Source organism: Pezoporus occidentalis, unplaced genomic scaffold, assembly GCF_034315485.1.
Source record: "Pezoporus occidentalis ecotype Australia unplaced genomic scaffold, CSIRO_AGI_Poc_V1 ctg18, whole genome shotgun sequence".
Taxonomy (NCBI): Eukaryota; Metazoa; Chordata; class Aves; order Psittaciformes; family Psittacidae; genus Pezoporus; species Pezoporus occidentalis.
The window spans coordinates 10,378,102-10,395,145 of NW_026913640.1; the positions used below are offsets into that span (position 1 = coordinate 10,378,102).

General features: G+C 41.4%; 1 protein-coding gene across 4 annotated transcripts in view; it reads right to left on the minus strand.

Annotated features, from left to right (window-relative positions):
* Positions 1–1,988: 1,988 nt before the first annotated feature.
* The window catches only part of ELMOD1 (ELMO domain containing 1), a 41,134-nt gene continuing 26,078 nt past the window's right edge, over positions 1,989–17,044 (minus strand). For 3 of the 4 annotated variants that reach the window (XM_062615363.1, XM_062615362.1, XM_062615361.1), the window contains 7 exons: positions 15,050–15,179; positions 11,903–12,036; positions 10,664–10,732; positions 10,327–10,350; positions 8,149–8,199; positions 6,538–6,671; positions 1,989–3,408 (listed from right to left, as the gene is read on the minus strand). In XM_062615363.1, the coding sequence (XP_062471347.1) occupies positions 3,236–3,408; positions 6,538–6,671; positions 8,149–8,199; positions 10,327–10,350; positions 10,664–10,732; positions 11,903–12,036; positions 15,050–15,179 (715 nt within the window). In that variant the 3' untranslated portion in view covers positions 1,989–3,235. The remainder of the gene's footprint in view (positions 3,409–6,537; positions 6,672–8,148; positions 8,200–10,326; positions 10,351–10,663; positions 10,733–11,902; positions 12,037–15,049; positions 15,180–17,044) is intronic. The other variant, XM_062615364.1, reaches the window with a different exon arrangement.

Sequence of the window (17,044 nt, forward strand, 5' to 3'; positions counted from 1 at the left end):
CCCGGGGCACAGATCCTGACGGTGCTCACCACCCCAGCTTCACAGATGCTGGTGCAGCAGTGAGGTTACTGAAGACAAACCAGGGCCCACCTACGTTGCTGAAGGAGCCCTAGCAACAATTTAAATTCACATTAGCTGGCATAAATAGTGCTGTGGTATGGAAAGCGACACACAGAATCTGTAATGTAGGGAAATACAGGCCACCCTTGTATAATTTTGCATATAGAACTAAAGAACCACAACACTATGTGGTCCTTTTTTCTGGCTTTAAGCAGACAAAGGTAAACATTTCCACAGTTTAAATCACATGCAACCTGCCAATATTAGGTTTTTATCAACTATATTTTTACCTGTCTGCCCAAAGCAAGACATACTCTGTATAGCATCAGTACACTATCTTGTATTTTATAAACCAAAGAGCATCTTAGACTAACAACTTGGCTGGGCTTTTGTAAAAACACCTGTGTCGAATGCCACTGTCAGCATAAATTATTTGCCTAAGAAAAGTACCTGTTAAAAAACAAAGGGCCTGAAGAGCTCCACAGACTGGGCAGGCAGCACTGGTGGCCATGCAGGGCCAGGGATGATGCTTTCCCAGCAGCAAGCATCTGGGTGGCTTCATAGGAGCCTCCAGGAGAGATCAGGTGAAGTGCAGCAATCATCACTTTGTGGAAAGCTTTTCAGAAGATCCAACCTAAGTCTCCTCTACTCTTAGACAAACCAATACCTGGACCCTGCAGTGAGTATAAATCTTGATTCTACTTTCTTGAAACACATTTTTCACTTTTTTCTTCCTTCTGTTTCTTTCATTTTCTCCTCCCTAAGGAAACCAGCATCCAGCTCCTCACAGGTCAGCTTGGAGGTTATCTTTTTTTAATGAAAGTTCAGGTTTGCACTGTGGTAAGGGGCCATTATTGAGGACGAGGGGAGTCAGTGCCAGGCAGACATTCTCCCTCGGTAGAGCACAGCCAGTTTGGCAGGTACCAGGGACACTCTGCCCCAGGTTTGACAGGGGTTTTGAAATCAAGGATGTCACAGGCCACACAGCAGAAGCATGAGTGGGCAGGAGGATAAGATCTGTAGGCACAGGCATGCAGAGGCTCCACAGGAGAGGGAATTTCACACTTAGCTTCATCAAAACCATCTCCCTGCAAGACAGGAAAAACAATCACCCAAAGCAGTGACACTACAGTGACACGATCTGACACTGAGACAGATGACATGTTCTGATTTTATTTCAAGTTGACACCTTGAGATACGGTGTAACAATTGAGAGGATCACAGCAGTAAGGAGGTAGCAGGGACCTTAATGCCTCCCTCCCTGCCAACTACATGAGCTCCAGTGCAGAGAATCAAAAATAAACCAGCATAGCCTAACAAACTGCAGAAGGTATTGAGTGGGGCAGGCAAAGAAAGTGAGAGCCTAAGACTTGAAACAATGAAAAACTGTTGCTAGAAACTGATTTTAGAAGTTTCAAGAGTGGTGCAAAGTCATACTTGATTCTGCTGATTATCAATAACCAGTTTCCAAAATCAATGGTAGTTAAGTTCAACATGCAGTTTTTATTTCTTGTGTTTAATGCAAAATATGCAGTAGTTAAAACTTCCATATTTCCAAATTAGTCAGAAGAGACTAATTATCACAACACCCCGAGAGTTTTGCTCATTAACTCCACGAGTGCAAGTTTCCAGCCCTGCAGAGAAGCCCTTATGCCCATCTTACATTTTAGCAAACAAATGAGAGGGCTTGAATGCAAGGAGCTTCCCAAGAACTTTAACTGTCCCCCATTGATCTACTTTTCACTCATAAAGTGATGGCCCAAGCCACAACTAGAAACTGTATAAAGGACATGATCTGAGGAAGTTCAGATCACTCTTCGGATCAGGGAAATATCACAAAGCTATTATAAACCCTTTTATCTCATCCGTTAAAGTAAGCCACCTTTCACCTGTATTAGTGCGTATCTCAAAAACAAAACCCACAATGCTTCAGTTTAGAATGACATATAATTTATTAATATAATTCACAAGTAGTTGGGCACTACCCAATCTCCATATGCAAGTGATTTACACAAACATATAATACTAAAATTGATTGCTTAGAAGGTAAAAAATACCATGGGTATGAAATGCCATGGTAGATGCTGTTCAATATACTACACAATCTTCATGTCAGACACTTTTACTCATTTTTTAGAAAAAAAGGCAGTTTGCCATTTTTAATTCTTTTCATAAGTAGTCTGGGAAACTCAAGTGGTTTTTCTCTAAACCTTCTAATCAATTATTTCTCCCAGTTCTTAGGAACTGAATGGACAACCAAAGCAACATTCTCAATTATCCAAAACCCCCACCCAAAAAAACCAAAAAAAATCCACACCAAAAATAAAACAGATTTTTGTTGAATTCACCAAGCATAAGGTGACCAAATCATGTTGCCTTCCAACATGCAACACAAAATACTAACCCCTGTATGTTCAAAGGAATGTGCAGGAATTTAGACCATGCTTCACCATGGTGGTGTTGGTGACAACAGCCTGATGACAGAATTTTTGGCCCCTGCCAGTATCCAGTGGTTGTGAGTGTGTTTGCAGTTCACTGTGGATGCATTAGCATTGCCAGATCATTTGGTATTCATGCAGCTGTGGAGTTTGATTACAATTCTGCATAAACTCTTCTCACTGAAACTTGTGTCTCATAAGCCTCATTAATTCTGCATTAAGCATATAATGGCTGCACGGAGAAAACTGGACTTTAATGTGTTTGCCTGCATCAATTAAGTTACGCACACTATCTTCTAGATGAGGTCCAAATAAATATTTTGCTTGAAATGCCAGTAGTTACCTTAAAACATACCAAGAAGTTAAAAAGCTTTCACAATACAAGATCCAGCTACTTAATCCACATACAAAAACACAGCTAGAGAAATACAATTCAATTGTCAATGCTGAATTATGAAGAAAGTCTAAAAAAATAGAAAACCTCTGATATCCAGACATCAATTCAGAATGTGACACTGCATAATGTGGTAATACGAGCACCCATTTAAAATGAGAAATCCCCAACGAGAGAAGCAGAAGGGGATCTAGTACGTGTGACAAAAAAAAAAAAAAAAGAGATGAATATTGCACCAAAAACATGCATACAATTGCCATGTCATTCAGTATGCTAGTGATGGTCTAAGTCATGAGCTAACACAGGAGTGAGACAGTATTTCCAAATGAAATTGAATGAGTAACTACATATTGATTAAACTTTCTGATGCAGCAAAGTGAGGGCACAGAGCCATTTCTGGGTTCTGGAGCTGTTTCAAGATTTGCTTGTGAAATTTCTCTCTGACACGATTGAACTCCATTATATCCAGCGGATCCTCTTCAATCCAGAATTTGTGGAATTCATGCATTAAGTAGCCTACAAAATAATAAAAAAGCAGAGTATGTAAAGATCACACACAAAATTATGAAGATCAAATCCTGGTCACTGAGGTCTGACACATCACAACAGTATGCAGGGACAAGACTAAACCCGTTCTGGACAAACCCCAAATGTGATGAGTATCATACATTGGCAGAACTTCTCACTACAAACACAAGAAGTCACTAGCTGTCTTGACACACAGATACATGAACTAAAATATTAAACTAATGAGTATAAAAGCAGGGAAAGATGCTGCTGATGCTGCTCCACCAGCCTTTTGTTTATATGTAAGTTCTGCCTCACAGACATTTCCTCACAGGTACATTGCTTACCCTTCACTAAAATAGAGAACATACTCATAGGTAATATAACTGTTATCATCATGTCTTTCTGTATTAACACTTCCTCCTCATGCATAATTTTACCTTGTGTGTGCATGACCTTGCTGGAAATGTTGTTTAACATTTATGCCTATGATCCTGGAAAGATGAGTGATAAGGTGATATACAGAACCACTTTGGTAAGACATTCCTGTTACAGGAAATGTGACACTCCATGGCAGCCTTGGATGCAGCGACCGTAAGATGGTCGAATTTGAGATCCTCAGGACAGTGAGAAGAGTGTGCAGCAAGCTCACTGCCCTGGACTTCAAGAGAGCAGACTTTGGCCTCTTCAGGAACCTGCTTAGTAAGGTTCCATGAGATATAGCTCTAGAGGGCAGGGGGGCCCAAGACTCTTGGTTGATATTCAAGGATCACCTGCTACAAGCTCAGGAGTGTTGCATCCCAACTAGAAGGAAGTGCAGCAGGAGGGCCAGGGGACCTCCTCGGATGGATAAGGAGCTGCTGAGGAAAATTCAAATGAAAAAAGAGGCTTATAAAAGGTGGAAGCAAGGACAGGCAGCCTGGGAAGAGTACAGGGATGTTGTCTGGGAAGCTAGGGACCAGGTTAGGACAGCCAAGGCCCAGTTAGAATTAAACTTGGCTAGGGATGTTAAGGATAACACGAAGGGATTCTACAGGTACATAGCAAATAAAAAACAGACTAGGGACAATGTAGGCCCCCTCAGGAAGCTCTTGGGAGAACTGGCTACACAGGATTTGGAGAAGGCTGAGGTTCTGAATGACTTCTTTGCCTCAGTCTTCACTGGCAAAGGCTCTGACCTCACCACCCAAGTCTTGGAAGGCAGATGCAGGGACTGTGAGAATGAAGACCTTGGGCCCACTGTAGGAGAGGATCTGGTTTGAGACCATCTTAAAAATCTGAACGTGCACAAGTCCATGGGTCCTGATGAAATCCATCTGTGGGTCCTGAAGGAGCTGGCGAATGAAGTTGCTAAGCCACTGGCCATCATATTTGAGAAATCGTGGCAGTCAGGTGAAGTTCCCGATGACTGGAAAAAGGGAAATATAACCCCCATTTTCAAGAAGGGGAAAATGGATGACCCGGGGAATTACAGACCAGTCAGTCTCACCTCTGTGCCTGGCAAAATGTTGGAGCAGATCCTCCTGGAAGGCATGCTAAGGCACATGAAAATGAACAAGGTGCTTGGTGACAGCCAGCACGGCTTCACTAAGGGGAAATCCTGCCTGACCAATTTGGTGGCCTTCTATGATGGGGCTACAGAACTTATGGACAGGGGTAGAGCAGTTGATGTCATCTACCTGGACTTGTGCAAAGCGTTTGACACTGTCCCACGCAACATCCTTGTCTCTAAATTGGAGAGACATCAATTTGATGGATGGACCACTCAGCAGATAAAGAACTGGCTGGATGGCTGCACGCAAAGAGTTGTGGTCAATGGCTCAATGTCCGGCTGGAGACCAGTAACGAGTGGTGTCCCTCAGGGATCGGTGTTGGGACTGGTCTTGTTCAACATCTTTGTCGCTGACATGGACAGTGGGATTGAGTGCGCCCTCAGCAAGTTTGCTGATGACACCAAGCTGTGTGGTTCGGTTGATACACTGGAGGGAAGGAATGCCATCCAGAGGGACCTTGACACACTTGTGAGGTGGGCTGATGCCAACCTCATGAAGTTTAACCATGCCAAGTGCAAGGTCCTACACCTGGGTCAGAGCAATCCCAGGCACAGCTACAGGTTGGGCAGAGAAGAGATTCAGAGCAGCCCTGCAGAGAAGGACTTGGGGGTGTTGGTCGATGAGAAAATGAACATGAGCCAGCTTCGATGTGCACTCAGAGCCCAGAAAGCCAACCGTATCCTGGGCTGCATCAAAAGGAGCATGACCAGCAGGTCGAAGGAGGTGATCCTGCCCCTTTACTCTGCTCTTGTGAGACCTCACCTGGAGTACTGTGTGCAGTTCTGGTGTCCTCAACATAAAAAGGACATGGAACTGTTGGAACAAGTCCAGAGGAGGGCCACGAGGATGATCAGGGGACTGGAGCAGCTCCCGTATGAAGACAGGCTGAGAAAGTTGGGGCTGTTCAGCCTGGAGAAGAGAAGGCTGTGTGGAGACCTCATAGCAGCCTTCCAGTATCTGAAGGGGGCCTATAGGGATGCTGGGGAGGGACTCTTCATTCGGGACTGTAGTGATAGGACAAGGGGTAATGAGTTAAAACTTAAACAGGGGAAGTTTAGATTGGATATAAGGAGGAAATTCTTTCCTGTTAAGGTGGTGAGGCACTGGAATGGGTTGCCCAGGGAGGCTGTGAATGCTCCATCCCTGGCAGTGTTCAAGACCCGGTTGGACGAAGCCTTGAGTGATATGGTTTAGTGTGAGGTGTCTGTGCCCATGGCAGGCGGGTTGGAACTTGATGATCTTCAGGTCCTTTCCAACCCTAACCGTTCTATGATTCTATGATTCTACCCTTAGTTTCTTGCTATTTAAAAGCACTCTAAGATGACATGAAGATCACTTGTTCAGGTACTTGGCAGGGGTTTTTTGAGTTATTTGTTGGGATTGTTTTGTTTTTTTTTTTTTTACCCCTTAGTTTGGTAGTGGAATCAATCACAACCCAGAACTTAATTCAGTCATCCTAAAGACAGAACAAGACCAGAATGACAGTCCCTGTGCTGTGTCAGGAGATTTTGATAGTATGGGTAGTACAAAAGTGTTACCAGTAGTACAGTTTATGTATTTCCCACACCCCTCCCCAGACACTTACAGAACGTCTGCTGAAAGTGCGTTAGTGTTGGTGCTTCTGGAGCAACATTGTAGAAGTGGGTCTTCAGAGCTCCACTCACAAGCAGGTTGTACGCGAGGTCTGTTATGTTAATGCCCACGATAGCGAAAGAATAGCTGTGAGATAAAGAAGCAGCAACATTTGTTGAACGTTTGTCTTATTTCATTACTCTGTAAGAAACACTGATGACTGAAACTGCAGATTTTGTGTGCTACTGAGGTGTATTAATTTTCTCCTTTGTGAGCTTTCAATGTGAGGGGGTTGGAAAACACCACATATTTATCCTGTCTGCTTTGTACACTCTAATGGCAGTGTTTCCGTTGTGAAACCTATGGTCACAGCGAAAAACAGGAGTTTCTTCACTGTGCCAGCATTTTCAGTAGAGCAGCACTGATTCATTCCTATGGAATAAGAACAAGCCCAGGCATCCCTCTGCTCACCTCTGACACAGGACAAGCACTCCACACAGTGTCTATTCTGCAGGGTGACCCATCATTTGCTATTTTAACCCATCTGCCCCGCTGGAATTCATTGCCCACAGTTAGAAACATCTGGTTTCAACAATCAGTCCTACAAAGACATGGCTAGAGAGCCTGTAAAAGAGATCCAGCTGAGTCACCTCCAATGTCTTCCTAAGAGAGAACTAGAAACACAGGCCAGAAAACAGGCAGAAACCTAAATCAGAGCATGCTGGAAACAGAAATAACAAAATCAAACTCATGAAGCAAACTCCTGTCCTGCTAAAAGATATCAACAAGGAAAGTATATTTTAGCAAAACACAACTCAGAAACTAGATGTTATTTATTTGTAAGCCTGCTGCATAAAGAACTTGACGTTCCTGGCAGTGACTATTTCCCAAGAAAACGTACAATGTCCCACACCGACATTTAGTGATAAAAGCAAACTTGTTTAGTTATTAAATGATTCCTCCCCTCCTCTAAACACAGCTGTCTTCTGCAGACTGTCCTGGGTATTTTTTCAGTTATCTCTGTCAAGCAAACCAAATATGTTCCTTTTCTTTAACCTTTGATACATTTCAGAAGGAAAAAATAATAGAAGTCCAGAAGTTAACCGCAACATGGGGCCTAATGGCAAGTTTCACAGAGAAAGTAAATATGGGCATTAAAATGTTGTATTACAGATTTTCAGATACACTCAGAAAGAACAACCAGTTCCATACTCATGAATACTGCAGCTGCACCAAACCTACTGCTTAAGAAGAAAGAAACCTAACTAATATTTCTTCCCTATTATGCCTTCCTGAAAGCAGATCAGAACCTGGCTCTGACAGTAAGAAGTGAGACTTGATCACATTACACGTTAAGAAGAGTTAAACAGGTATTCACCACTGCACTATTCATAGCATAGAGAGAAAGCTGCTCCTTTTTGGTTATTTTTCCTAATTCTTACTTTAAACTGCTTTTCCTGTAATCTTTGATGAAGGTCAAGGTGCGGTTAAGACAATACATGTCAGTATGTACACCAAAATTTCCTTTAAAATGTAACCAGGAAACACCTTTTTCCCCTCAAATATACAGCAGCATTGTTAACTGCTGGCCTTGCAGCAACTTGAAAAGGATTTTTAAACTTACCCAATTGCTTTATCAAACTTTTTCTTCTCCCATTCAGCTTTGCTCAGTTGGCTAAGGTGGGGGGGGGGGGGGGGAGAGAAAAACGATTAAAATCTGGCACTTGCCATGCAACACTGAGTGATAAATATTTTCTTTCAATTTCTTTGATATCATAACATAGACTGAACGTGGTATTCTACCTCCATTGAGATAATCACATTTAACTCTGCTTTTGACGGAATGGACTAGTACGAAAAGACTCAAAATGAGTAACTGTCTTTATGGCATTGCTGATAAACTTGTTTAATCTTTATCAAGTATGCATCTATGGCAATGCTCTCAGCAAAAGCCAGTTATTTTCTATAGTGCCCACAAAGATAATCCATTTAGATTAAGTCTGAGCTATACAGAAGTTGAAAAAATTACATTTCTTTTAACTCAAAAGATTGTTTCAGCCTTTGGTGTTTTCAAAGATATACATGGCACTCATCATTGGAGGCATGATCCACCTGAAGCAGCAAACATGAAAAATGCTCCTCTGACAGAAAGTATTTGTGTCCACTCAAATCAGAAGCCACTCAAGAGTCAAAAATAAGGATTAGTATTTCTTATTATTTGGCACAATAATGCAGAGCTTTTCAAGGACACAGAAGGTACCTCCCATAAAATTGGTTAGAAAACAGACTGATTTTAGACTAAATTTCTGCTGTTCAACAACATTTTCATTTATAGAGTTGTGTGAAGAAACCAGTCAGCTGATATCCCACTAACCAGGTTTTAATCTACTCTCATGGAGCAAGTTTAGCAGAAATCATTGCCTACATTTATCACCAGCTAAAAGCAGGCATGGAACCAACCTTAGACATGCCTGGGGGAGTTTTGCCTTGGTAAAGCAGATCAGATTTTGCAAGCTTTAGATCCGAAATTACAGACACCAATGTGTTCTTGGACTATACTTGAGCTACAATTAGTATATATTACACTAAAAACAATACCCTGACCTTCATGTAAATACACTATTTTAGAATTCTTGCTATTAAGTACCGAGGTTCATACCCATTCTGACCTGAGTGTCACCAGGTGGCATGAGTGAAGACAAAACATCACCTCCTAAATGGCTTAGCATACAAGAATACATCAGTCTTCACTCATTTCTCTAAAATCTTAACTGCCTTTGTAGGCTGTGCCATAACATCAGTTAAAAAACCCAAGCAAGCCCTGAATAATAAAGGTGTAATGTAGGATGTGGACAAGCAATACAATTCAACAGACATAGAAATTACATGGATCATGATCTCATCAGAAACTAGCATGGCTGCTAAGCAACCATACCAGGAAGAACACCACAGGCACCACCAGCAGTATCTATCTTCTACTGAATTCCCTTTCAAGGGCTAGAAATCGCACATGCTCACACAGTGCTCTAAGACAGTCCTTGGTAATCAAACATGTAAATGAAGAGCACTTGTGTGTTCCAAATGCTTTTTGTCACAGAATCAGCATTAAGAACACAACCACAAAATACTGAGGAGACTAAAGGCTTCACAGGATTCAGATGTGGACCTTCTATAGGGAAATCTAACATTACTAGCAGAAGAAAGATGCCTTTTAAGGCAAATGATTACTATGCAACTGGCTAAGAGGCATCTCCACCCCCAGTAATTAGAGAATAAGTCTCCTATTCACAAATCATTCTCAACACAAAATTTATGCCACTTGAAGGTACCGGATTTCTCAACAGTCAGGACAACAGGCTGGCCAGATTAGACCCACCACTTGTCAGGGTAGACAGAGTATGTGACTATAAATAAAGGGGCTCTTCAGCTGTCCTAATAAATCCTTGGCCTAGACTACTTTTGATTACCAAGTGAGTCACAGTGGCATGGCTTAGACTTTTTTTCCTACATGTAGAAGTCCCCCACATTTGTTCCTTAAGCCTGGTACTAAGTAAGTCTAAACCACAATGCTTTAGCTGCATCAAGCAAGGTTGATTTCATTCTTTATATATAAGTATTTCCTAAATATAAGCTCAGATGTTGCACCATCAGCTATGTTTGAGTTAACTTTAGAGAAACGAATACGGATCTCTCCATGTTGCAACAAAGACTTTCAGTTTATAACACGCCAAATTTGCTGTATGGTTTCATCTTTATTTGCATGTTGGGTCTCGTAAAAATAAGAGAAAAGAAAAAAAAATACCTTAGTTCCTTCTTAGTGACTTCCCTTCATTATGAAAAGATAAAAGAATTAAAAGAAAGGTAAATAAAAATACAAAATCACTTGAAATTAGAAGTATAAATGAAAACATTTAATACTAAGTTTAACTATTTCTAAAGGTTCAGTATATAAGTTTGCCTCTTGGACTTGATCAGTTATCATGGATAGATCATGATCATGATCAATCCAGTACTTGAAAACAGATAGCGTGTGGCAAGACCCAAGCATATGCCCAACAAAAAACACCTCCCCCCCCGCTCCAAATTCCAGCCAGGACAGTGCTCTTTCAAGTTATTTTTTTACTGGTTTCAGACATTACCTGTATTTAGGATGAAGAGAATCAGAGAGAACTTGCTGAGCTATCTCAGTGTCCCATTCAGCAAAATACCTGCAGATATACATGTTTAGGGTGAATCGCATAAGAAACACAATGAAAAAAGCGTCTTAACTTATACTGAGCTGTCCATGGTAGGACACTACATGTGTTGTGCAGTATGAGTAGCATTTAATGTGTTAAATTTATTAAGCTACTACTTAGACCCCAAAATGAAAGTGCAACCCCATGAGCGCTCAGTGAATGTGCATTACCAGAGTCCCCTTTCTATCCATCCTACAAAAAAAAAGGAAATCAGTTGCTTATTACTAGAGCATGCTGGCTTTTGAGCTCAAGAGAAAGCAGTTCAGGCTTCTGGATGTGGCAGATTCATTACGCAAGATAAGAGTCATCACAGGAGACTAAGAACTGAAATACATAGTAGTGATTCATCTCAGTTGGAAGTTCAAAGCCAGAGTCAAGAGTCCAGCTCCTCCACTGAGCTTCCCTAAACAGTGACGTACAGACAGTGGATGATTTATGCCCTTCAATCTGTAAAAGCAGAAGATATTTCTTTTTCCCCTTACAGGGGGAGGTTATTTTCCTAAATGTTTCAAAGTTATGTACAACCTGCAGTAGATAAAAGGGCTGGAGGAAATAACAGTCATTGATTGATTCCCAAATTACCAACCACACATGGTACCAACACCTGGTGTGCATGAGGCAGAAGGGAAAAGTCATGTAAACTGACTGCTTAATTTTGAGTATAGACAGAAACAGAAGCAGCAGCCTAACTACAGAAGTCTGCCATCAAGATCACATTTCCAGTGTTTTGGCCAAGAATTCAGCATGAAATTCACAAACAAGAAAGCTGAGCAGTAACACAACCCTCCCGCCTATTCACTTGCAGGGCATTTTGTTTAATGAGATCTAGACATTTGGTGAAAATATACTTTACAGTTTCTTTCTTGTGGGAATAGAATGTTAAATTACTGTGTCACAGAGAAACTAAGATTAAAAAAGGGTTTAGCAAGTGGTGCTACTGAGTTGAATTAGGAATACCAAACCAAAGGAGACCCCTTCAGGAACAGAAACCCTCCAAAAACTGGGCTAGCAAATAAATTCTGTCAGTTTTTTATCAAGTCCCTAACACTTTTATATGTTATTCCCACAGACTTGCTAAAAACCTGCAAGTAATGCTGCTTTCATGACTTCAGACACACATCGACAGAGGAACATACTTACACCAAGTTATATAAGCCCAGGAGACCCATCCCTCTAAAGTCTGTTTTAGGATCATCGCCTTGGAAACCAATTTCACACCACTGCTTTGAAATCCGAGCTTTCAATGGCGAATTGGGCTTCAAGCATTTCCACAACTAGGAAAATTACAGGTAAAACGTAATGAAACTTCCGCACATTAGTAAGGTTTCTTCATTTTAAACCAAGCTATGTTCTTATGCAACATTACTACCCCAGCAACCCAGGCATCAGCTCAAATTAAATTCCTGGAGGTGAGGAAAGTGGGGAGAAATCCCAAACCGCTATTAAGCACTGCAGACATTTCAGCCCTACAAGGCCCTTCTGACCTTACTGGCAGCTGTTGTAATGTCTCTCAGAAGAGCTTGTTTTGTTCACACCTTATGCATCAAACTAGTGTCTGCCTCCATAAGCACAAAGACAGGAATGGGCTGCAATTTGGTTGTAAATCACTGTCAGAGCTGCAGGCAATCAGCCCTCAAGTCCCTGAGGCCCTGCAGTAATCTTTTCTCCAGCATCTTTTGCAAGTCTCCAGAAGGGTTATAAATCAAGAGTGCTGATTTGGCTACCACAGTGCTGAAAAGCAAATCAGAGAACATAAAACAAAAATCCATACAAGAATAGCATGTGCCACCTCCATACTTAACTAAGGGGTGAATCATTCATTGATCTTGCATAAAGAAGAAAAAAGACAAAGTGATTTAACAAGACAGATCCTCATCTGGAATAAATCCACTTAGCTGCACTGGTCCAACAACTTTAGTGCCTAAATATCATGTTGCTAGGCACCTACAAGCAGCCTAAATTCACATATCTGATAAATACATAACTTTCTGCACATCTCATGTGCCATATCACAAACTCTCCCTTTCCAAAGTGTATTAAGAAATCAGGTTTTCTCCATAAGCTATGAGCAGGTAAGTAGGGCCTCAAGAACTACAAGCCAAGGCTTTCCCAAGGGAAGGAACTATATGCATGTTTCCCAGGTAACAAAACCCCAGAAACTGTGTTAATTTTAGCAATTCTAACTGCACTAAAAATGAAGGACCTTAGGAAGGTCAATAATTTCACTTTGTAATGACTGCATAAAGCATCATTGTTTAAACCATATTTGCTATCTTTCTCACTCATCCATTGACAATAAATGCAGTATTATTCATTAGTTCAATCACATTAACTTAATCTTTCTCTCATTCAAGTGCCCTCCTGGTAAACATGAATAAGTGATAGACATTAGGAACTTGAATTACCCATTGCAGAGATCACTTAGCAGAACACCTAGAAGGAATGAAAAGCAACTGTCCTATTCTTCCCCAGCATGGGACAGAATTAAGCCCTTGGATATATTTCCATTTGACATGAGAATTTGCAAAAGCAAAATTCCTGCTGTAAAAAAGTCCTAACACACAGGTTACACTGAAGGGAGACAGCAAAACTGATACTTTCTTCAAAATGATGAATTTTACAGCATAAACTGTACTGCTTAATCTCCCCTCAGATAAATACTCGGTTTCTATTCTGCTTTCATTCACATGCAGTTATGTTGTTAAAGCACTTGAGTGACTACACATTATCAACTGACATGAATCTCAGAAGCATCCAAGAACCAGGACCTTGCCCTCACAGGACAAGGGTGGCCAGGGAGGAGACCACAGCCAGCTCCCCTGTGCTTCTCACCTGTGATTCTGCCCTCAGACCCAAACTCTTGTTCTCTGGGCAGTGTAGATGACCAGTTTATTTAGAGATGCTTTCCTGGAGTCAAAGGCCCTCATTAAACCTGCAGACAGGTACCTGGTATTTTCAGGTACCAACGCTACAGGCTGGCGCCCGGATCTCTCACCCCCAGGACACAGGCTTCCTCACTAGGTAAATCTGTGTGTCCTTTTAGTTAAAAGCCCACTCTACCCCCAGAATTTTGTATGTTTGGCTGTACAAGGGCAGGACTTTAACAGGAGGATTCCATCTGACCCATCGTACCTGGTAGCTAGGAGCATTCCTTCAGGGGCAGCTCTGGATTTTCACTCCTAGTCGGTGAGACTCCCACCTCCCAGCAAGGAGCCAACTTTAAAGACAGCTTTCCAGACACCTACAAGAACTCTCTGACCATTTGAGGCATTTGATAGAAATAGTTACTTACATCTGTATGTGTTTATATACAAGATGCCTACTGGGATTTCTGGAAGTTACTGGAAGCCCAAGTAATAAGGTAACATTTCTAGAAGCTCCCACTGTAATTTGTGCGAAGCATTATGCTGCAAACCAGAGTGTGGGAAACAGCTTCATCATAATGCCACCAAATAGGTGATATGTTTTATAAGCCCTCTGAAAATTCTGTAAAAAGCCATTTTCCTGCAGATTACTATTCTATGTTTCTTGCCATTTTTCTTTCACTAGCTATGATGAGAAAGAGGATCAGAAGAAATAATGGAACTTACTACTAGACTTCTACCCCTTTTATTCCTTTCTCAATTCTTTTCTAATACAAGAGCTCTCTAGCTCTCCCTCTGCTTATGGCTTCAAGACTGTCTTCCTGAAAAAATACTTTCATCATCTGTTCCAGTGCAAGGCTTTCCTGAAACCATGAAGTAAAACCTAACTGGCATGGTTGTCATCACTCTGCATACATTATCTAAAGAATGGTTTCATTTTGTTTTCATTTGAAAATAGACATGGTAAATGTAAGTGCACAAGTCATCATCTCTCGCCCTTCCACCCTACGCAATGAAAGCTAGAGGGTTGCCATTGTGATACACAATATCTTCAAAAATGCAAGAAATTGAAGAAAAAAAAAAATCCAGTTAAGAGAGAAAAATACCCTTCTCACATTGAAGAAAAGAGTACTGAAGTAGGACATCAGCCTACTTTTACAGGGTTCATAGCACAGAGCTGTTATCTGCAGTAAGAGCTGGGTATCCAGTGCCTTGATATAGTCCAGCCAAAGGACCGGCATTCATCAAGCTGCCTGCTTGGCAGGGTTTACACTTACACCCAAACCAGATTAATATGCTATATAACCTTGAAACAGGTACATGATGGAGAAGGCAACAATGCCTCTTGATGTTTCACAGAGAGGCTGTTTGCAGCTGACACACACAAAAAGGGATGCCCTTTAAGTACCTCTCAAGCACCTACCTTCAGAAGCATTTCCTCATGTTGCGGATTCTCTGAGTCATATGGCTCTCTGCGAAGCTTTTCAACCTCTGCAATCAGATTTCTGTACCCCACAATCTGCAGCAGGCATGCTTGAAGAGATACTCCCAACCTCAGCAGAGGGGGAAAAAAGTAACATAATCCAGCTCAATCATACGAACAGCACTACTAGGTACCTACCAGTTTAATTCATTAATGTACATGAGTAATATTACATCTATTAATTGATAGCCCAACACTTTAATTACAACGGGAGTATTTCAGAGATCAATATTATATTAAACAAGGTTGTGAAATGCTTAGTGCCTTCCTTAGATGATAAAATTGGGGATTTTTTTTCTAAACATGCTTCCCTTTTTATACCCTACAGGTGTACAAAAAGGCTGCATTTTAAAGAAAGCTGAAAAGCCTGACAAGACTGCATGTGAAATGTTGTAGTGCCTCACTAGACCACAGATGTAATGTTTTTAACTACTCTATAAACTTGGAGTAGTTTAGAACAGAACGTGACAGGTGGTGGCAGAGCAGTTTTATCTTAAAAGAAAAAAAGTTGTATTTTTAAGTTCCAAGTTGCACAACACATACAAAGTAAGCCACATTTGCACTTTATCTAAAGCCAGTCAAATGTTCTATGCAACGTTATTCATGGCAGGGGAAAGTGGGTGGAATTAGTTTCCCCACTCTCCTTTTCGTTAAGGAATGCTCTCCTCCTTGCCAAACAGAGGAGGCAGGTGAGCTGCCGATGCCCCACACCTCCTCCCTGCCATCCCTGCGCTGGCAGTGGCAGCTCTCAGAGAACAGGAGCAGCCTGCCTGGTCTTGCGTTCAGCTCCAGGTGCTCCACCAGACAGAGGAGAGTCCAAAAACTGGGAGTATTTCAAGGACTGCCTGCACAGTTTGTGTAGGCTGCACATGTCACCTGGTTATTCTACCTACTTCATTCCACCACTAAATATACACACACATCTGCGAGACATTGATAAAGGGAAATTACTGGGGGTCTCCTCTTAAGGTCACAGCAGCCCACAGCCTTCAAGAACAGCTCAGTGCAAACACCCCTAGGATGCTAGTTCAGCTCTGCAAATATGCTACATTAACAAAAAAAAAAAATCAAAAAAAAAAATCCCTGCATTTAGATTTGCAGAAACACAAACAGCATGACACACCTCCCCGTCTTTACCACAAGAGATTTCAAGTCGCTGCTATGCAAGAGAAGGCCAGAGCTTCTGAACAGGACAGTCTGGATGCAGGTTTTCTTATGTTCAAGAGTGGGCAAGTCGATGAATTTTCCTTAATCCTGACTGAAGAAATACTGACCTGCTTTTGCTGAAATTTCTCCAGAGAACTTTAGTGTAAAATAAATGGCTCACAAGCAAAACTGCAAGGCAGATGCTTCAAGTTTAGCAGAATCACGATTAATTTAATATAAAGAACAATTTAGTGGCAAGGTGCGTTTCTGTGTATGTGGCACCACCTTGCATACCCCAGGCCCCCATTCCCCACTGCAGATGCTGCTGACCACTTAAAGAAAAGCAGCAGTCAATGTATGGGTACTCATTTTGGATTTTGTATATCAATTTCAAGTTTAGAAAGAAGAGTGAACCTCAGACTTATCACCTGAATAATGTAACACTCTACCACAAATTCCTGACCTACACCATCTTGTGCCGTATGCTAAGGGCTGAGAAATAATGCATCACAAAAGCGGTTACTCTTGCAATACACACTTGTAAATTTAATGGTTTGCTGTCAATCTCTTTAATCTCATATCAGCTACGTTGTATCATTAAAACTTGAGCTTGGATAATTAAAGGCAGTTTTAAAATTTAAAAGAGTATACTATTTATATCAGTTACAACAGAATGATTTCTTCCCTTCTCAAAAGGCCATGTACAGCCTTGCTAAGAAGCATCACAGGCACTGCCAGCACTACCTGCCTTGGTGGTATTTTATCCCTGTGGAAGTGGTCCCCATAAAT